This window comes from Mytilus edulis, chromosome 6, assembly GCF_963676685.1.
Source record: "Mytilus edulis chromosome 6, xbMytEdul2.2, whole genome shotgun sequence".
Taxonomy (NCBI): domain Eukaryota; kingdom Metazoa; phylum Mollusca; class Bivalvia; order Mytilida; family Mytilidae; genus Mytilus; species Mytilus edulis.
Window position 1 is genome coordinate 70,946,495 of NC_092349.1, and position 21,915 is coordinate 70,968,409.

General features: G+C 33.2%; 2 protein-coding genes across 8 annotated transcripts; both read left to right on the forward strand.

Annotated features, from left to right (window-relative positions):
• The first annotated feature begins 253 nt into the window (after positions 1 to 253).
• Positions 254 to 7,492, forward strand: LOC139528309 (uncharacterized). 4 transcript variants are annotated; one of them, XM_071324234.1, is made up of 3 exons: positions 254 to 491; positions 3,030 to 3,095; positions 4,577 to 7,492. In XM_071324234.1, the coding sequence occupies exons 2-3, from the start codon at positions 3,075 to 3,077 to the stop codon at positions 6,416 to 6,418; spliced, it is 1,863 nt and encodes a 620-aa protein (XP_071180335.1). In that variant the 5' UTR covers positions 254 to 491; positions 3,030 to 3,074; the 3' UTR covers positions 6,419 to 7,492. The 4 variants fall into 4 exon arrangements, with proteins under 4 accessions (XP_071180335.1, XP_071180337.1, XP_071180336.1 ...); XM_071324233.1 differs by lacking the exon at positions 254 to 491 and adding an exon at positions 1,254 to 1,462; XM_071324236.1 differs by lacking the exon at positions 3,030 to 3,095 and having other exon boundaries at positions 380 to 501.
• Positions 7,493 to 14,793: 7,301 nt separating this feature from the next.
• Positions 14,794 to 21,052, forward strand: LOC139528308 (uncharacterized). Of its 4 annotated transcripts, XM_071324228.1 has the most exons (4): positions 14,794 to 14,952; positions 15,753 to 15,926; positions 17,043 to 17,108; positions 18,419 to 21,052. In XM_071324228.1, exons 3-4 carry the CDS (start codon positions 17,088 to 17,090, stop codon positions 20,273 to 20,275), a joined length of 1,878 nt encoding a protein of 625 aa, XP_071180329.1. In that variant the 5' UTR covers positions 14,794 to 14,952; positions 15,753 to 15,926; positions 17,043 to 17,087; the 3' UTR covers positions 20,276 to 21,052. The 4 variants fall into 4 exon arrangements, with proteins under 4 accessions (XP_071180329.1, XP_071180330.1, XP_071180332.1 ...); XM_071324229.1 differs by lacking the exon at positions 15,753 to 15,926 and having other exon boundaries at positions 14,851 to 14,952; XM_071324231.1 differs by lacking the exons at positions 15,753 to 15,926; positions 17,043 to 17,108 and having other exon boundaries at positions 14,880 to 14,952.
• The last annotated feature ends 863 nt before the right edge of the window (positions 21,053 to 21,915 follow it).

Genomic DNA, 21,915 nt, shown 5'->3' on the forward strand with positions numbered 1-21,915 from the left:
GTTAAAATCTAATATTTTTTATCATGTCTATAGCGCAAACCGTCAAAAAACAATCATTAAAGTTCATATCTAAGACTATTTTTCTCTCATACGGTTTAAGTCCACTGGTACCAAGCAACTTTCGAGTTCTAATTTTCATTTTCTATCTTGATTGGAATCTGATTTTTTAATCTCTCGTAAACCTTTGATATTTTCTTTCCTATTTATTCTAAATAACATCATTCTTAAAATCTAAACACTATAAAAATAGATCATTGTGAACGTGATTGAATACCAATATCAAAGTCCTATGTTTTTATTTTAAAATTACCATTTAGAGCATATAAATCAATATGGATCGTATAATACAATATATCCAAACATATATACTATGCAACTATCTCAATTACTGAAGCGGATTTTCCAGTAACTTTTGCTTTTAAGATGTAACACGCCTTGTTCGGCAACTTTTGATCTGAAATATTTATAACGATTGTCAAGGTGTACTATTGGTAAGTATTGGTACACACATTTATATTAATTTAAGTATCAGATTTATTTTTGTGGGGTAAATCTCATCTTAAGCTTTTGACCTTTATTGGTTTAGAAAAGAGCTGAATTTTTAAAATCGTTATTCTGTTATAGATTTATTGAAGCGATACACAGGATAAATATACATAAACTAATTTCATAAGTTTCATTTGAACACGTTTCTTGATTAGAATTAAAAAAAATAATAATTCACCACTAGGATATAATTTATACATATAAATTTGAAAATTATATTTAAAATTGTAAGATAGAATTTTTAGAAAATCAGATTAATATCTATAGAAAATTAGATAGTTGTATATAGTACGTTTACTTTCGTTTTTGAACAGCTAGTGCTTCTTTCCTTAAAAGAAGCAAGTTGAACATAAATTAAATATTTTCTTATCCTTTGACTTCAATGAAAGGGACAACCGAAGCGTAGAACTAACAATAAACAAGCGATTTTTTTTGACAAAACAAAAAAGGAGACCAGTTATATATAGTAAGTATTACTGGTTTTGCTACCAAAGCTACTAGATGATTTTTTTTGTAAATATATCAACCTTATTTTGTGATATTGGAAACGTTGGAATCCGATTTTGTTATGATTTGTTTTTGTCCATAAGTTCATTGTGTTAAAACATTACAGTATTCGGATTACAGAATAGATTTGTAGTTATTGTCTTCTGAGTTGATATTTATAGACCTATTTTGTGACCTCAGTACATTTGTACTTGTTATTTACTACGTAGTATGTTATTAGCAGTTAAAGGCTAAAAATAGATCATCTTCAATAAGGTGGTTTTTCCAAATACCTTTAATTTGTCAAGGAGTATGGTGCACAAATAAATAATGACACCTTTGTATTCGGGACTGCCTATATTGAGTTTAAAACGAGGGATTAATTTAAGACTGTAAAGGTATAAAGGGACCGATCATTCATCTTTTGTGGGTATGTTTGTTTTTTTTGTGTAAATTGTGTGATTCTAGATTACTTTAAACAAATCCTTTCTTTTCTGAAGAAAAAATAAAATGAAAATGAAAATACAACATTGTTTATCAAGACAAAAGTCTTGTTCCTGCGTATAATTGATTTTTGTTTTCAATTTTATTATTGATGAACTTGAGAGAAAAACATTTCCAACAACAAATAATAAATTCTTTACGTATCCATGCGATCAAATTAATGCGCTCATAAAAGATATCATCCTTTACATACCTTCCAATTCGATAAATATAACCATTTTCGTTTTACGCTAGGATAAACACAGATGTATCTTTAAGTTTTATTTAAAAAGATTGACAATTTATAGATCACGTAGTAGCCTGTACAACGTACGTGTACTTTCGCATTAGAGTTGTATTTCCTACATTAAAATAGTGAACGAGGCCACACTATTATGAAATTATTACATTTTCTGAGGCATTTCGCAGACAACGTCATATGTTATTTTAAGACTACATAAAATCAATATATGAATATAATTTTTAAAAAAGAAAAACTAGAACTCGTTAAATAAGTATGGATAGAGACCAGAATGTGTGTATTTACTGCATCTTTCATAAGAAAAGAAGAAAAGAAGAGAAAAAATATTATGCTATGAAGACCATCTAAAACTATAATAGTTAAAATTGAGTGTTTCAATTTGTTTTTAAGTTTTGAAAATTGGGAATGTCAGTTTTGTTTTCAAAGAATGCTCGATTTGTCTCCCTTATCCCATCATGAAAAAATAGGAAGTTAAATATCATTATGTTATTTCTAATATTTAAGTTTAATTGATTGAATGATCGACCATTAATGTCTATTACTAATGTCACTTTAAGCAATCTCGCCTTATTCGTGGCTGTCACGTTTCAGGTAGAGACAGTTAGACTTCCAGGAGAGAACCACAGACCTTTGCATTGAAAACAAACTGACAATCAAATTTAACTAATTAACTGACAGGTGGATTCAATTCTGGTTTTGGTTTAATAAAACTGCCTTTACAAAAAAAATGTGACTGTCACGATTAAGGCAAAGGTGTTTAAAGTGGCATTAATCATAAACACTAATGGTCGAGGATGTAAAAGATGATAAGATGTACACATATTGAGTTTATCCTGAAATTACTCACCATACTTGACTGAGATACTTGATAATTTAGTTAATCATTGACTTAGTTTAAACGCGTACCGCGCAGATGACCCCAAAATGAACTGCTTATGAAACAGAAATATTCATATAACCTCTTGCTCAACATGGAAGTGGAGTAACAGTAGATTTTATTTGTACAAGTACAAATATAGCAAAAAATTATGTGTATACTTGTTACTTGTACAATAATTGGCATCTTGCAGGAAAATGCCAATTATTCAACAAGACCCTCATTTATTATTTGTGAAGTTAGTTCGAAATATTTGTATTGTGGCAATTTATCGTATACACATTCTCCATTCAATGAGTATTGTTTGACTTTCAACTTTGTAATTACTGTCTGATATATCGATATTATAGAGCTGAGAACTTTTTTTATTTGTAGTTTTTCTGTATACCCTGTTAACCACACGGGTCGATTAAAGAAAAAATGGAGGATTCTGAAAATCAGGTATTTTTACCTCTAGAGTATTTAGTGTCGTTGGGATACTGTCACATTGATGTTAAACCTAATATCCTTCATTTGATATATTAGTCTCACGGGTCTTAGTTTATCTGCAGTATGCAAAAGTATTTTAACTCTTAGGTTATAATTTCGAACCTCGCTCTTGGCTGTTGTCATTGGCCTTTGCTTTCACTATTGGCAGTTTTCCTACTGAAAGTCGATGGTTCTCTCTGGACATTCCGGGGTCTTCTACGGATACAAACTGGTCATAATTTTATAGCCACGTGTACTGAAAGTGGTGTCATCCCCACAATTAATCAATCACTTGGACGAAATCAAATACTTTCTGATTATGTCTTAAAAGAACCTCTATCATGAATATTTCAAATTGAAAAATTGAGAACAACACGTTTAATAATTTCATGCGTCCGACGCTTTTCTGGATTTACCTTTATCAGGAACGTTCAAAACCAAACATTTGAAATCCGAAGATGTATAAGTACCGAAACCGTTGATCAGTTTGATCACAAGAAACACCGACAAAGCTAGATAATACAACTAATTATCTAATTACTACTACAATTACATATTAATTAGTATTATAATTTTCACTGTTATCAATATAAGTTAGATATGCCATACAAATCTAATCTTGAATTTTATCCAAATTCGTTCTTAATGTTCGGAACACGCTTTAGAAATTCCAATGTGACGTCACTGTGTGAGTTGCAGTGGCTTTGGTTAACACGGCTGTTATTTTGTAATGTATTCGTTTTTATTCTATAACTAGTCACAACCTCAGTTTAATCTATATCTGTATATCTATTATATAGTCTTTCTATAAAATTTACTGTTTGCAAAACTATGTATTATTCTTGGTAAAAGTGATCTGTTTGTCCCGGGCTGATAATCCTGGCCGTATTGGTCACAACTTTTTGGAACTTTTGGTCCTCGACGATCTTCAACTTTGTACTTGTTTTGCTTTCAAACTTTTTTCATCTGAGGATAGCTTTGTGTGGACGTAACGCACGTCTGGCGTATATTTTTTTAAAAACTGGTACCTTTTGATTGCTATTATTCGTTTGTTTCTCTGTCCTATATTTTCTCCCATTTATTTATTGACGCCCTGAAGTGTAATGTTGTTTTTTTAATGTTATAATTAACATTGCCATTAAAGCGGGAGGTTTGGCATGCCACAAAACCAGGTTTAACCAACCATTTTTTCATAAAATGCCCTGTACCAAGTCAGGAAAATGGCCATTGTTACATTATAGTTCGCTTCTGTGTGTGTTAAATTTTGGTGTTGTGTTTCTGTTGTGTCGTAGTTCTCTTATATTTGATACGTTTCCTTTAGTTTGTAACCCGGACTTGTTTTTTCTCTATCGATTTATCAATTTCGAACAGCGGTATACTACTGTTGCCTTTATTTCTTACCCTTGTAATATTTTCTTACAATTGAAAGATATATATCTCGTTTTTTGTTGCAGAGTGCCTATGTGTACCTCCAGAGAAAACTGCAGTACTTCTACAAAACGTTAGAAGAACACTGCAAACAAGTGCCAAACGATGCGAGACAGTTCCGATACTGCAGATACATTGATAGATTTGCCTCTCATTTCGGGAAAGAGTGTTGTATGGTGGCGGGAAGCACAGCTGAAGGAACCAGACTGCGGTCAAGCATAAACGAAGGAGACTTTGATTATCTGATCATATCAGGAATATCCATACCCGTAGACGCTTTGGAACACAGAGAGGACCTACCTTGTTTTGTTCACGTCAGAGGTGATAAAATTCAACATTCATTTTCTCACAGTTTGGTAGACGGGAAATACCTGCAAAGCCGTATTCTAAAAGAAATTGATGGTGAAGCTTTTAAAATAATGAAGGGTCTGTTCCAGGTCTGTACTATGCCATTTGATTCTAAGGGTAAACATTCTCACGATGTTGACTTCAACCGTGAGGCTAAACCTGGTATATGTAAGGATCACTACGTTGGCTTCCAGTTGGTTGATAAAGATGCCGATAATTTATACATGAGACAACTGGACACAGACATGGAGGCTACGAACAATTATTTTCATTCGGTAATGGACTCAAGTGATTTATCTCCCAGGATGAAATCTCTTCTTACCAACATACTTGGTATTCTTGCTGAAACAGAACCAAACGACGATTCTAGTACTGCGATGGGTCAAACATTTGGTGGGTTGATCGAAGCAGCCATGTCTGATTCTGCGATCGCTAGATCAACTTCTTTTCAACCAAAAAGAAGCAAACAGAGTATAGAGGAAAATGACAGAAATTACATTGACGATTCATCCAGCAATAAAGTATTCCGAGTTAAATTCAACTACAAATCAAGCAAAGATTTTATTGCTGCATTTCCTCTTGAGGGAAAGCTCAAATGTCTTAAAGAATGGAGAGTTCGGATACTGACAAGCGACAACGTATTGTGGCCAAGCTCAGAAACAGTCGAACGGATATGTCAGTCAGAGGTGTACGTTGTAGCTAAGCCGGCAATTGTCAACCCTTATGCCAATATCGATTTTTGTCTCGGCTTCAATCAGGCGGAACTTATCTTAGCTTCTAGCCTTAGTTCTGACCAAACACTATGTGTCCTACTTTTAAAAGCCCTCCAGAAAGGTTACCTTAAACATTATTCGTCAGTACTTACCACTTTTCACTGGAAAACTGCCTTTTACCACCAGTGTGGACAAATCGATCCTGCTCTCTTTGATCGTCATTCTACAATGCTGATAGCCCTTGAAAGTGTTTTGTCCTACATGATAGAGTGCTTAGACAAAAGATATCTCAAGCACTATTTCCTAGAGAGCAATCTAATAGCCCATATTACTGAGACAGAAGCCAATGAAATCCGACAGAAGATCAAAGAAATTATTGCCGATCGAGAAGCGGCTCTCCAAGTGTATTTCGATATGAATAAAGAATGCGAAGGGTCAAAACAAGAAGAAGAGATATCTTTAAAAGAAATAGAAGAAATAAAGAAACGAAGAAATGATCCTTCAAATAAAAAACCAGCTGAAAATATAATTAGCATGTTGACAGAATTACAGAGGGTGGAAACCAAAGATTCTAAACTCACACAAGCTATTGTGGATACTTTATATATGGTTATTGAGGAGGAAACAGATATTCCATTTGTTAGACCTAATACCCCACAGGAGCACTATAGCTTGGACAATCTTATGGCACATGGCTCTAAATATTTAACAACTAACTTTCAATCTCAAAATGAGAAGGAAAAGGCATTGAAAGAATTAACGACAAAGGCTATTGCTACAGTCCTTTCTGATTTTAGTTCTAAATGACCGTGATTTATTTTAGAACTTTTTCGGCTATTCAATGTTTCTCGTTTTTTATATGGACTATACCGTTGGTTTTTCCTTTTAAATGGTTTTACACTAGTAATTTCGGGGTTCTTTATAGCTGTTGTTGGATGTGAGCCAAGGCTCCGTGTTAAAGGCCGTACATTGACCTATAATGGTTTACTTTTATAAATTGTTATTTGGATGGAGAGTTGTCTCATTGGCACTCACACCACATCTTCCTATATCTGTGTACCGTTTTATAAAATTAATTGATGATAAGCGTTCAAGGAGTTAGTAATATTTATTATTTTGACTCAACCTCTTTGTAATTTTGAATTAATCAGTCAATTAACCTTCATATTGTTGACTCAGTGATGAAGCGCAGCATTACAAGCATGAATTTTTCCTTGGTTTCTGATTTGGTAAAACGAGTGTAAGATTGTGAAGTCAGTGTATGGATCTAATTAAGTGAATATACGGATCTTGATAAATAACCAAAAAGATCTAGTTTATTGAGTGATGAAATTATGTTAAGTGAGTGTACACCATGTTAAATATTTCTTATTGTGTGTAGGGATATTGTTAGGTGATTGTACGGATCTTGTTAAGTGAGTGTAGGGATTTTGTTCAGTGACTCTAAGGATTTTGTTAATTATGTGCACTCCGTGTATGAATCTTGTCAAATGAGTAGAACCTTTGTTAGTTAATTTTATCGATCTTGTTAGAAATTGTTAAATAATTATGTATAAGATATTGTAAGGATTTTCAAAGGTACACTTCTTACAATATAAAAACACTGGGGTACGCTTAATTTACCATTTCATCTAGGGCATATTGCAGTTTAAGTAAGGCAATGATCGGCCCTCATTTATATGTATACCTTTGATATTACCTATATATTGATATTAAACTATTTGCATTGTCTTTATTGTAGCTTTTTATGTTTTTTTGTTAAAAGATTCCAGTTTATTTTTCTATTGAATCGGATGTGAATTAATTTAGATAATCATATCTTTATATTGTCATATCAAGCTTTTTATATTTGTTATACTACATATAAAATATTATTTGCGATATTTTGTTTTTTTTTTTCGGTTGGCCTGACGTGGCAATGTGAACAAAAAAAGGTTTGTGGTGAAATACTGTTTTTGTGGATTTCTTTTCCATCATGTTTTGTCAGCCAAAATGATGCGTCTTCTTTTCCTAGTCTCAAAGATCATTCCAAAATCCCCAAAGAATGAACCAAAGGTTAAATATGAAAAATAGAGGATATAGTAAGATTGTCAATGATCAATCTCCACCAGGAACTATATGCAAAAGAAGCTATATGTCACAGTAAAGCATTTAACAATGAGCTGAACCCATACCACATAAACCCGAAATTACAAATGTAAAACAAACCAAACAAAAAACTAATTAACGACCACTCAAACTTCTGTATCTGGGTGTCACTAGTAGTCTTGTGTGGACAAAATGCACTTCTGGCGTATTAAAATTTTAAACTTGTTGCCTTTTGTTAGCTAATATTCGTGTGTTTCTGTGTCAATTGTGTTCTCCTATTCATTTATATTGTAGTCCTGTAATGTTGTGTTGTCATTTTAATGTTATATTTCACATGGCCATAAAAGAGGGAGGTTTGGCATGCCACAAAACCAGGTTCAACCCACCATTTTTCCCACCATTTTTTCCTTTAAAAATGTCCTGTACTAAGTCAGGAAAATGGCCATTGTTATAGTATAGTTCGTTTCTGTGTGTGTTACATTTTAACGTTGTGTTTCTGTATGGTCGTTTGTTTTCTCTCTTATTTTTGAGTGTGAATTCACATTACTATAAGACGTGTCACGGTACTTATCTATCACAAATTCATGTATTTGGTTTTAATGTTATATTTGTTATTCTCAAAGGATTTTTTCTAATCCTTAGTCCGTTTCTGTGTGTGTTACCTTTTAATGTTGTGTCGTTGTTCTTCTCTTATATTTAATGCGTTTCCCTCAGTTTCAGTTTGTTACCCCGATTTTGTTTTTTTTTCTTGGATTTATGAGTTTTGAACAGCGGTATACTACTGTTGCCATTATTTACAGGATTATGACCTGGGACAAACATATATATATAATGTGTCGGGGTTCAACTAGTTTGTTGGCGCCTACCCCTCCCCACCCAAACCTTAACCTGTGATAATGGTGTAACAGTACAACATTAAACAAATGATAACAATCACATGAAAGGATTTATTCATCAGATCGACGCAAAGCAGAAAGACGTATAATAAAAACACATACCGGACGTGGCAGGGTATTACGATATTCCCTCAACAAAGCATCAAAGAGTACTTACTGTTACTTACAGCTAGTTCAAAGCAAATAACAACGTATATATACTAAAAAAAAGTTATGATAAAGTTCGTCTTTCTGATACTAAACATGATATTTACAGGTCAAGTTTAAAAGATAGTAGAAATATAATAAAGGGACATTCAGGTTCATTAATTGAAAATAAGATGACTGACAACACCATAGAATCCGTTCTCATGTTCTCATGGATTGAGAGAGAACTGAAATTATGAATTATGTATATCATTTTGAATATTCAATCAGCATGCATTTAATTCATTAATATTCTATGTCATTCCAATCATCATTAATTTCATCCTAGCAAGTTTTCTTGAAATATTAAAATTGTACAATAATAAAGCTTGACAGAGAACCAGATATATAGACTGTTCTAATAGGGAGACAAATAATAAATTCTAATGCAATTTGAATGTAACAATTTTTTTCATTGGCTAAAAGTTGCCGTCAAATCCACAGTTAACCAGGCGTAACTAAGGAGGGACCCGCCATTTTGAATTGATTGAATTAACAAATGTTCGATTACTTCTATATAATCGAAAATAAAACAACACCTACCTCGAGTTCGCCGTTTTAATGTAAATTTATCCGAATTTGAAGCGTACATGTAACGTAATAACCTCCAGTTTTTAAGTTTTCATTTGTATGACGTCACGTTTAGCCATGACGTCTTTGTGCCAAAATCGTTCATGAAGTTGCGTGGATTTTTTTCTATTTGTCAAATTCAGACATTTTTCGTATTTTTTCTTTTTGTAATGCATTAGAATCGGAATAACAGTACTGTAGTTGAAGTGTTGCCACCGTCAATTTTGATTTGACGGTCGCAAATCTCCGTTTTACTGTCTCCGCTACGTGTCGCCAGTGAAACTGCATTTGCGACCGTCAAATCTACAATTGACGGTGGCAACTCTTCAACTACAGTACTGCTATTCCTTAATTGCACAGCAAACGATACAGTAGAAATAAAAAAAAGGACAGAAAGAGACTGTTTTACAAGCTTTACAATTGCAGCTATTCGTTTTACAGCAGCCTTTTTAATTTGTTATTGACAACTTCAAGAGAAAAATGATAAATTGATACAGTAAAAATCGAAATGACAGAAAGAATCAAAACGACTAGGTTTCCTTTCTTGTTACTTTTAGTTAGAAAGAGCATCATTGATGTTATCTGCGGGAGTATATAAACTCATCATAGATTATTATATAGAGATTAATACATGGCCTTTTCCATATCAGCCTGGGTATCATCCCGAGACCCCCATATCTGCCCGAGACGTAGCTGTAGCATCAACTTTGGAATTTTCTGCAGGATTCACTGTTGATTTTTCTGCATTGTGCATGCGTTATGAAGAAATTGTACATCACATACAGTGACTGAATTATTTGGTTTAAGACATACTTTAAGTTTGTGGTAGTTTTGTAAGTCATCTTTCCACTTCACAATATAACGGTTATAGTTCAATGTTGACCATAATATTACAGAAAGAAATCAATGTTTAACTTTGAAATAATCTCAATCTACCTTTTACTCGTTTTCGGACGAGGGTCGGATTCAGACAGTTATTGTAAAGTGATAGGACCTGTTTATGACTTTTGAACAGTACCATCATAAAAAATTCATGAACATTCCTGCCATATTCAAAAGTTTGCTCATCGATGAATGATAGTTTTAATTTGATTTTTCCGATGAGGGCTTCTCATCGCGATAAGTGATGGGAAATTTAAAAGAGTGACGAAAGATACCAGAGGGACGGTTAAACTGATAAATCGAAAATAAACAGACAACGCCATGGCTAAAAATAAAAACAAAAGACAAACAGACAAACAATAGTACACATGACATAACATAGAAAACTAAGGAATAAGCAAAACGAACCCCGACAAAATCTGGGGGTGATCTCAAGTGCTCTGGAAGGGTAAGCAGATCCTGCTCCACATGTGGCATCCGTCGTGTTGCTCATGTTATAACAAATCCGGTAAATAGTCGTATTCGGTACATTGTAGGTCACATTCATGAAAGGGAAGGGGATTATAGCTACGATGTAAGGAATATATCCGAAATCATCAGTGAAGCAGTTATTCCATAACGGCCAACCAACTCATGGTGGCGTCTGTAAAATTTACGAAGGATTTCAACTTCCCCTTTTGAGAACTCTTGGTTTAATAGCTTCCACGTGAGCCGCAATTCTCTATCAAGAAAATCATGATAGGAAATGTCACTAACATTGACAGTCATATTTAGGACATACAATATTCCTTGCAACAATCCACCGATGTACAAATTGTAGTTATTGCTAGAGTTCTCTAAGAGAGGGACGGATGATAACAGAGGAATATTAAAATTGAAAATCGGAAATAAACTGAAAACGCCATGGTTTAATAATAAACAGCTGTGCCATGAGCGCATGATACGCCCGACGTCTGGTGTGGAAGTTTAATGCAATAATCATAGGGGGGCCGCTGACTGACCTAAGGGGGCGTTTCAGTCATGCTTCAATGATTCCCTATATAATCAACCAAATTTTTCCCACGAAAGAGGGGCCCGGCAGCTGAGAAAGTTTTAAGCAATAACCATATACTGCTTTTGAGATACAGCGGGACATGTAAAAAAACCTCCTCCTTTTTTACAAAATACTCAAGGTACCAGGGCCCGTATGCATAAGGCTACCTAAGTAAAGATTTTCCTTAGTAAACACTTAAGTTAAGGAAACTCCGCCCTTTTTATCTAAGTGGTATGCATAAATAATCTTAAACTAAGTATTTCATAAGTAAAATCTTAGTTGTTTTTAGTCACGCCCACAAACTTAAGTGGTATGCATAAAACTCCTTATACTAAGGAAACGCCTAAGATAACACTTAAGTCTAAGGTACATATAGAGCTACCTTAACTTTTCAAAAATAGTAAAAAATCAGTCGAAAGTTTGCGTTTTTTGGTAGAACATTAATATGTTACCTACAATTTGATTGATCAATATGTATATCAGTAATAAAATACTAATTATTCGTTTATTTATTGCTAAATAATAAGTAAATATTAACGATCATCGTGATTTTCAAATCACGTATAATCAACAAATCAAGAGATAACAGTGAGTAGTTATATATACTATTTCCCAATCTCGTTGTTAAATACCGAAAAGTACTCAATTTTTACACACATGTAGTTCATGGTACTATTTTCGTTTGTTTACTCTGTACGTGCACGTTTTTTTAGCTCACATGGCCCGAAGGGCCAAGTGAGCTTTTCCCATCACTTTGCGTCAGTCGTCCGTCGTCGTCCGTCGTCGTCCGTCGTCCGTCGTCGTTGTTAACTTTTACAAAAATCTTCTCCTCTGAAACTACTGGGCCAAATTTAACCAAACTTGGCCACAATCATCATTGGGGTATCTAGTTTAAAAAATGTGTCCGGTGACCCGGCCAACCAACCAAGATGGCCGCCATGGCTAAAAATAGAACATAGGGGTAAAATGCAGTTGTTGGCTTATAACTCAAAAATCAAAGCATTTAGAGCAAATCTGACACGCGGTAAAATTGTTTTTCAGGTCAAGATCTGTCTGCCCTGAAATTTTCAGATGAATCGGACAACACGTTGTTTGGTTGCTGCCCCTAAATTGGTAATTTTAAGGAAATTTTACTGTGTTTGGTTATTATCTTGAATATCATTATAGATAGAGATAAACTGTAAACAGCAATAATGTTCAGCAAAGTAAGATTTACAAATAAGTCAACATGACCAAAATTGTCAGTTGACCCACTAAGGAGTAATTGCCCTTTATAGTCAATTTTTAACCATTTTTCGTAAATCTTAGTAATCTTTAAAAAAAATCTTCTCCTCAGAAACTACTGGGCCAAATTAATCCAAACTTGGCCACAATCATCAATTGGTATTTTGTTTAAAAAATGTGTGGCGTGACCCTGCCAACCAACCAAGATGGCTGCCATGGCTACAAATAGAACATAGGGGTAAAATGTAGATTTTGGCTTATAACTCTAAAACCAAAGCATTTAGAGCAAATCTGACATGGGGTGAACTAATCTATTAGGTCAAGATGTATCTGCCCTGAAATTTTCAGATAAATCGGACAAACCGTCGTTTGGTTGCTGCCCTTAAATTGGTAATTTTAAGGAAATTTTACTGTTTTTGGTTATTATCTTGAATATTATTATAGATAGAGATAAACTGTAAACAGCAATAATGTTCAGCAAAGTAACATCTACAAATAAGTCAACATGACCAAAATTGTCAGTTGACCCATTAAGGAGTAATTGCTCTTTATAGTAAATTTTTAACCATTTTTCTAAAATTTTAGTATTCTTTTAAACAATCTTCTCCTCTGAAACTACTGGGCCAAATTTAACCAAAGTTCGCAACAATCATCCTTTGGGTATCTAGTTTTAAAAATGTGTGATGTGACCCTGCCAACCAACCAAGATGGCCGCCATGGCTAAAAATAGTACATAGGGGCGAAATGTAGTTTTGGCTTATATCTCTGAAACCAAAGCATTTAGAGCAAATCTGACGGGAGATAAATTGTTAATCAAGTGAAAATCTATCTGCCCTGAAATTTTTAGACAATACAGACAGCCTGTTGTTGGGTTGCTGCCCCAGAATTAGAAATTTTAAGGACATTTTGCAGTTTTTGGTTATTATCTTGAATATTATAATAGATAGAGATAAACTGTAAACAGCAATAATGTTTAGCAAAGTAAGATCTACAAATAAGTCAACATGACCAAAATTGTCAGTTTACCCCTTAAGGAGTTATTGCCCTTTATAATCATTTTTTAACAATTTTTGTAAATTTCTATTAATAGGAAATTCTTAGTGAAATATAATTTTAAGGAATACTTAAGTTAAGATGTTTTATGCATACGGCCCCAGTCTTGTATTACAACTCCAGTTTTCAGTTTCAAAACATTGATTTTTTTCTGGACTCAATTTTGTTTGTGTGATTATAGGTTTATGCTGAATTAAAACATATATATAGATTTAAAAAAAAAGGCGTATAAAAAGGAGAAACTGACAAACAGACCAACAATAGTACATACAAAACAGTATAGGAAACTAACGACTAAGCAACTCCAACTAAAATAAAGACTTGGGGTGATCTCATGTGCTCCGGAACTGTTAATGGTGTCTTTACATTTAATCAATACGATGTTTAATGATCTAAATTCTAATTTATTTGTTAGTTTTTACAGTAGCAGAGATTACTGTCATATCGTTCCTTTGTGTCTATTGGTTTTATGTTTATTTAGTTGGTTTTTGTTCCTGCAACTGCTTTTTACAGTTAGTTCTTATGTTGTCCTGTTACACCACTGCTCTAGTGTCATATTTGTTTTTCGTGTATTGTAATTGTATGTTTAAGGCTTTTAATTTTCTCGTTTGAATTTTTTCACACTTATCATGTCGGGGCCTTCAGCAGATGACTAAACGACATGTGTTTTTTTTAAAGACTATATTGTAGCCTAAAACTTTTATCTACTTATTTGAACAGTTCTGGATAATTGTCTCATTGTCTTTTATACCACATTGTCTTACTGTTATGTTTTCTTTAAAAAAATATAGTGTTTATTTGACGGCTATCAATTTTGACTTACATAGTACAACCAGTTATAATTGATTGCAATTACGTATACTAAAAAATAATACCAAAAAATAAAGCCGTTGCAAAACCATTCATCAAAGTTAAAATCTAATATTTTTTATCATGTCTATAGCGCAAACTGTCAGAAAACAATCATTAAAGTTCATATCTAAGACTATTTTTCTCTCATACGGTTTAAGTCCACTGGTACCAAGCAACTTTCGAGTTCTAATTTTCATTTTCTATCTTGATTGGAATCTGATTTTTTAATCTCTCGTAAACCTTTTATATTTTCCCCCTATTTATCCTAAATAACATCATTCTTAAAATCTAAACACTATAAAAATAGATCGTTGTGAACGTGATTGAATACCAATATCAAATTCCTATGTTTTTATTTTAAAATTACCATTTAGAGCATATAAATCAATATGGATCGTATAATACAATATATCCAAACATATATACTATGCAATAATCTCAATTACTGATGTGGATTTTCCAGTAACTTTTGCTTTTAAGATGTAACACATGTAACACGCCTTGTTCAGCAACTTTTGATCTGAAATATTTATAACAATTGTCAAGGTGTACTATTGGTAAGTATTGGTACACACATTTATATTAATTTAAGTATCAGATTTATTTTTGTGGGGTAAATCTCCCCTTATGCTTTTGACCTTTATTGATTTAGAAAAGAGCTGAATTTTTAAAATCGTTATTCTGTTATAGATTTATTCAAGCGATGCACAGGATAAATATACATAAACTGATTTCATAAGTTTCATTTTAACACGTTTCTTGATTAGAATTTAAAAAAAAATCACCACTAGGATATATACATATAAATTTAAAAATTATATTTAAAATTGTAAGATAGAATATTTAGAAAATCAGATTAATATCTATAGAAATTTAGATAGTTGTGTATAGTACGTTTACTTTCGTTTTTGAACAGCTAGTGCTTCTTTCCTTAAAAAAAGAAAGTTGAACATAAATTAAATATTTTCATATCCTTACTAACTTCAATGAAAGGGACAACCGAAGCGTAGAACTAAAAATAAACCAGCGATTTTTTTTGACAAAAACAAAAAAGGAGACCAGTTATATATAGTAAGTATTACTGTTTTTGCTACCAAAGCTACTAGATGATTTTTTTTGTAAATATATCAACCTTATTTTGTGATATTGGAAACGTTGGAATCCGATTTTGTTATGATTTGTTTTTGTCCATAAGTTCATTATGGTAAAACATTACAGTATTCGGATTACAGAATATATTTGTCTTCTGAGTTGATATTTATAGACCTATTTCGTGACCTCTACATTTGTACTTGTTATTTACTACGTAGTAAGTTATTAGCAGTTAAAGGCTAAAAATAGATCATCTACATTACAGGTGACGTGTAAGGTGGGTTTTCCCAATACTTTTAATCTGTCAAGGAGGATGGTGCACAATGAATAATGACACCTTTGTATTCATGGTATTCGGGACTGCCTATATTGAGTTTAAAACGAGGGATTAATTTAAGACTGTAAAGGTATAAAGAGACCGAACATTCATCTTTTGTGGGTATGGTTTTTTTTTATTTGTGTAAATTGTGTGATTCTAGATTACTTTAAACAAATCCTTTTTTTTTCTGAAGAAAATATAAAATGAAAATGAAAATACAACATTGTTTATCAAGACAAAAGTCTTGTTCCTGCGTATAATTGATTTTTTTTTCAATTTAATTATTGATGAACTTGAGAAAAAAAACATTTCCAACAACAAATAATAAATTTTTAAGTTTTGAAAATTGGGAATGTCAGTTTTGTTTTCAAAGAATGCTCGATTTGTCTCCCTTATCCCATCATGAAAAAATAGGAAGTTAAATATCATTATGTTATTTCTAATATTTAAGTTTAATTGATTGAATGATCGACCATTAATGTCTATTACTAATGCCACTTTAAGCAATCTCGCCTTATTCGTGGCTGTCACGTTTCAGGTAGAGACAGTTAGACTTCCAGGAGAGAACCACAGACCTTTGCATTGAAAACAAACTGACAATCAAATTTAACTAATTAACTGACAGGTGGATTCAATTCTGGTTTTGGTTTAATAAAACTGCCTTTACAAAAAAAAATGTGACTGTCACGATTAAGGCAAAGGTGTTTAAAGTGGCATTAATCATAAACACTAATGGTCGAGGATGTAAAAGATGATAAGATGTACACATATTGAGTTTATCCTGAAATTACTCACCATACTTGACTGAGATACTTGATTTATAATTTAGTTAATCATTGTCTCTAATTTCTCAAAGAAATCGACTTAGTTTAAACGCGTACCGCGCAGATGACCCCAAAATGAACTGCTTATGAAACAGTAATATTCATATAACCTCTTGCTCAACATGGACGTGATGGAAGTGGAGTAACAGTAGATTTTATTTGTACAAGTACAAATATAGCAAAAATTTATTTGTATACTTGTTACTTGTACAATAATTGGCATCTTGCAGGAAAATGCCAATTATTCAACAAGACCCTCATTTATTATTTGTGAAGTTATTTCGGAATATTTGTATCGTTGGCAATTTATCGTATACACATTCTCCATTCAATGAGTATTGTTTGACTTTCAACTTTGTAATTACTGTCTGATATTTCGATATTATAGAGCTGAGAATTTTTTTATTTGTAGTTTTTCTGTATACCCTGTTAACCACGCGGGTCGATTAAAGAAAAAATGGAGGATTCTGAAAATCAGGTATGTTTACCTCTAGAGTGTTTAGTGTCGTTGGGATACTGTCACATTGATGTTAACCCTGATATTCTTCATTTGATATATTAGTCTCACGGGTCTTAGTTTATCTGCAGTATGCAAAAGTATTTTAACTCTTAGGTTATAATTTCGAACCTCGCTTTTGGCTGTTGTCATTGGTCTTTGCTTTCACTATTGGCAGGTTTCCTACTGAAAGTCGATGGTTCTCTCTGGACATTCCGGGGTCTTCTACGGATACAAACTGGTCATCATGATTTAGCCATGAGTGCTGAAAGTGGTGTCATCCCCATAATTAATCAATCACTTGGACGAAATCAAATACTTTCTGATTATGTCTTAAAAGAACCTCTATCATGAATATTTCAAATTGAAAAATTGAGAACAACACGTTTCGTAATTTCATGCGTCCGACGTTTTTCTGGATTTACCTTTATCAGGAACGCTCAGAACCAAATATTTGAAATCCAAAGATGTATAAGTACCGAAACCGTTCCTTAATGTTCGGAACACGTTTTAGAAATTCAAATGTGACGTCACTTTGGGCGTTGCAATGGCTTTGGTTAACACGGCTGTGATTTTGTAATGCATTCGTTTTTATTCTATTACTAGTCACAACTTCAGTTTAATCATGTATATCTATTATATAGTCATTTTATAAGATTTACTGTTTGTAAAACTGTGCATAATTCTTGGTAATAATGATGTGTTTGTCCCAGGCGGATAATCCTGGCTGTATTGGTCACAACTGTTTGGAACTTTTGGTCCTCGACGATCTTCAACTTTGTACTTGTTTGGTTTCCATTTTTTTTTTATCTGAGCATAGCTTCGTGTAGACGTACAACACGTCTGGCGTATATATTTTTTTTAAACTGGTACCTTTTGATGGCTATTATTCGTGTGCTTCTCTGTCCTATATTTTCTCCCATTTATTTATTGTAGCCCTGACGTGTAATGTTATTTTTTTAATGTTATAATTAACATTACCATTAAAGCGGGAGGTTTAGCATGCCACAAAACCAGGTTCAACTATTTTTTCATAAAATGTCCTGTACCAAGTCAGGAAAATGTCCATTGTTACAGTATAGTTCGCTTTTGTGTGTGTTAAATTTTTGTGTTGTGTTTCTGTTGTGTCGTAGTTCTCTTATATTTGATACGTTTCCTTTAGTTTGTAACCCAGATTTGTTTTTTCACTATCGATCTATAAATTTCGATCAGCAGTATACTACTATTGCCTATATTTCTTACCCTTTTATTTTCTTACAATTGAAAGATATATATCTCTTTTTTTGTTATAGAGAAATATGCAGAGTGCCTATGTGTACCTCCAGAGAAAGCTGCAGTACTTCTACAAAACGTTAGAAGAACACTGCAAACAAGTGACAAACGATGCGAGACAGTTCCGATACTGCAGATACATTACTAAATTTGCCTCTCATTTCGGGAAAGAGAGGTGTATGGTGGCGGGAAGCACGGTTGAAGGAACCAGACTGCGGTCAAACATAAATGAAGGAGACTTCGATTATCTTATCATATCAGGAATATCAATACCCGTAGACGCTTTGGAACACAGAGAGGATCTACCTTGTTTTGTTCACGTCAGAGGTGACAAAATTCAACATTCATTTTCTCACAGTTTGGTAGACGGGAAATATCTGAACAGTCGTATTCTAAAGGAAGTTGACGGTGAAGCCTTTAAAATAATGAGGGGTCTGTTTCAGGTCTTTTCAATGCCATTTGATTCTTCGGGTAACCATTCTCATGATGTTGACTTCAACCGTGAGGCTAAACCTGGCATGTGTAAGGAACACTACGTTGGCTTGCAGTTGGTTGATAAAGATGCCGATAATTTATACATGAGACAACCGGAAACAGACATGAGGGCGACGAACAATTATTTTCAATCGGTAATGACCTCAAGTGATTTATCTCCCAGTATGATATCTCTCCTTACCAACATACTTGGTATTCTTGCTGAAACATATCCAAACGACGATTCTAGTACCGCGATAGGTCAAACATTTGGTGGGTTGATCGAAGCAGCCACCTCTGATTCTGCAATCGCCAAATCGACATCTGCTCAACCGAAAAGAAGCAACCAGAGTATAGGGGAAAACGACAGACATTACATTGAAGATTCGTCCGGCAAAAAAGTATTCCGAGTTAAATTCAACTACAAGTCAAGCAAAGATTTTATTGCGGCATTTCCTCTTGAGGGAAAACTGAAATGTCTTGAAGAATGGAGAGTTCGGATACTGACTAGCAACAACGTATTGTGGCCAAGCTCAGAAACAGTCGAACGGATATGTCAGTCGGAGGTGTACGTTGTAGCTAAGCCGGCAATTGTCAACCCTTCTGCTGATATCGATTGTTGTCTAGGTTTCAATCAGGCGGAACTTATCTTAGCCTCTAGTCTAAGTTCTGACCAAAGACTATGTGTTCTACTTTTAAAAGCCCTCCAAAAAGGTTACCTTAAACGTTATTCGTCAGTTCTTACCACTTTTCACTGGAAAACTGCATTTTACTACCAATGTGGACAAATCGATCCTGCTCTCTTTGACCGCCATTCAACAATATTATTAGCCCTTGAAAGTGTGTTGTCCTACATGATAGAGTGCTTGGAGAAAAGGTATCTCAAGCACTATTTCCTAGAGAGCAATTTAATAGCTCATATTACTGAGAAAGAAGCCAATGAAATCCGACAGAATATTAAAGAAATTATTGAAGATCCAGAAGCGGCTCTCCAAGTGTATTTCGATACGAATAAAGAATGCGAAAGGTCAAAACAAGAAGAAGAGATATCTTTAAAAGAAATGGAAGAAATAAAGAAAAGAAGAAATGATCCTTCAAATAAAAAACCAGCTGACAATATAATTAGCATGATGACAGATTTACAGAAAGTGGAAACCAGCAAAGGTTCTAAACTTACAAAAGCTATTGTGGATACGTTATATATGGTTATTAAGGAGGAAACAGATATTCCATTTGTTAGACCCAATACCTCACAGGAGCATGATAGCATAGACGACCTCATGGCACAGGGCTCTAGATATTTAACAACAAACTTTCGCTCACAGAAAGAGAAGAAAAAGGCAGCAGAAGAATTAAAAGCAAAGGCGTTTGCTACATTCCTTCCTGAATTTCGTTCTAAGTGACCGTGATATTTGTTTATTATTTTTCAGCTATCAAATATACTGTATCGTTATAGAAAAATAATTGACTTTTAACATTCAAGAAGATTGTCATATGTATTTGTTCGACTCATCCACTTTCAAAGGTTTAATTAATCAGTCAACTAACCCTTATAATGTTGACTCGGTGGCGTAGCAAAGCATTAAAAGCATGCATTTTTCCTTTGCTTCGAATTTTTTATAACGACTGTTAGATTGTGAAGTCAGTGTATGGATCTAATCTAGTGAATGTATGGATCTTGATAAATGACCAGAGAGACCGATTTAAGTGAGTGCCGACATTATGTTAAGTGAGTGTATACCGTGTTGATTTTTTCTTATTGTGTTTAGGGATATTGTTAGGTGAGTGGACGCATCTTGTTAAGTGAGTGTAGGAATTTTGTTCAGTGACTATAATGATTTTGTTAAGTGTGTTCACTCCATGTATAAATTTTGTCAATTGAGTGTAGAAATTAAATCAAATTTTGTTCTGTGTATGTATTGATCTTGCTCTTACGAATTTAATAATTATTTTGGAGAAATTGTGAAGAATTGTGAAGTGGTACATTTCTTACATTATAATAGAAACACTGAGATACGCTTAAAATACTTACTTATCTAAGGTAAAGGGCATTATACGTTAGGCATTGATCGGCTCTAATTTTTATACCATTGATACTACCTATATATTGATATTAATTTTTTTGCAATGTCTTTTATTGTAGTTTTGTTATGTTTATTTATTAAAAAGGTTTCAGTTTATTTTCTTTTGATATCGTATATGAATTATTTTAGATACTAGTAACCTTAGTATTATCAAATAAAGCTTGTTATATTTGTTATACAACTAGTCCATCAGCTAGTTTTCAAAAGCGCTCTAGTTAAGGAGTTTGTGTTACACCCCAGGGTACCGCAATTTTTTTGGATAGAATTCAACTTCAGTATCTTATTGATAAAATACAAGGTGTTAGACCAAAAAAAAGTGTCCAAAAGAGGTTTAAAAATGTCCCTGACAATGGTCCCCTTATTTAACTATCACGACTAAGTAATTTTTGATTAAATCTTTTAATATAAAGCGATTGAAAAAAAAATAAAGTATAGGTTAAAACAACTAACACAGATATAAAACTATCATATTTAATGTAAAACTAAAGATTTTTTGTTTAAAAAAAGTGTGTATTTACATTACAAACAATGCTATTTTTTGGGGTTAAAATTAAGGCATATTTTCTCATTTCATAAAGAAATTCGTAATACAATTATCCGTTTTTGTGAATTAAACTTTAAAATTGACCAGTATGCAATGTTTAAACTATTTGCAGTATGTATATATCGTCTAAAATATGAATTATTCAATAAAACATATGTACGTGCAAATACTCGTGAAATACCGGAAATCATCAAATTACCGTCTTCGATTCAGTTGACAATATATTCACACATACGCACTTTAAGCTTATCAATTTGCAACTGAAATCAAACATTTAGTTGTCGATTATGTTGTTTTTCTGAGACAAATTATTTTATAAAGTAAATGTGTAACAAAATATTTATGAAAAAAATACAAATTAAAGTTAATTTTTTGCGTTTTGAAAAGGTGCACTCTATCGAACTCAATAAAGGTG

Excerpts from the sequence above, each read along its gene's own strand:
- LOC139528309 (XM_071324234.1), top strand. The coding sequence starts at position 3,075 with ATGGAGGATTCTGAAAATCAG. Across the intron at positions 3,096-4,576 it reads TGGAGGATTCTGAAAATCAG|AGTGCCTATGTGTACCTCCA; the intron begins GTATTTTTACCT and ends TTTTTGTTGCAG.
- LOC139528308 (XM_071324228.1), top strand. The coding sequence starts at position 17,088 with ATGGAGGATTCTGAAAATCAG. Across the intron at positions 17,109-18,418 it reads TGGAGGATTCTGAAAATCAG|AGAAATATGCAGAGTGCCTA; the intron begins GTATGTTTACCT and ends TTTTTGTTATAG.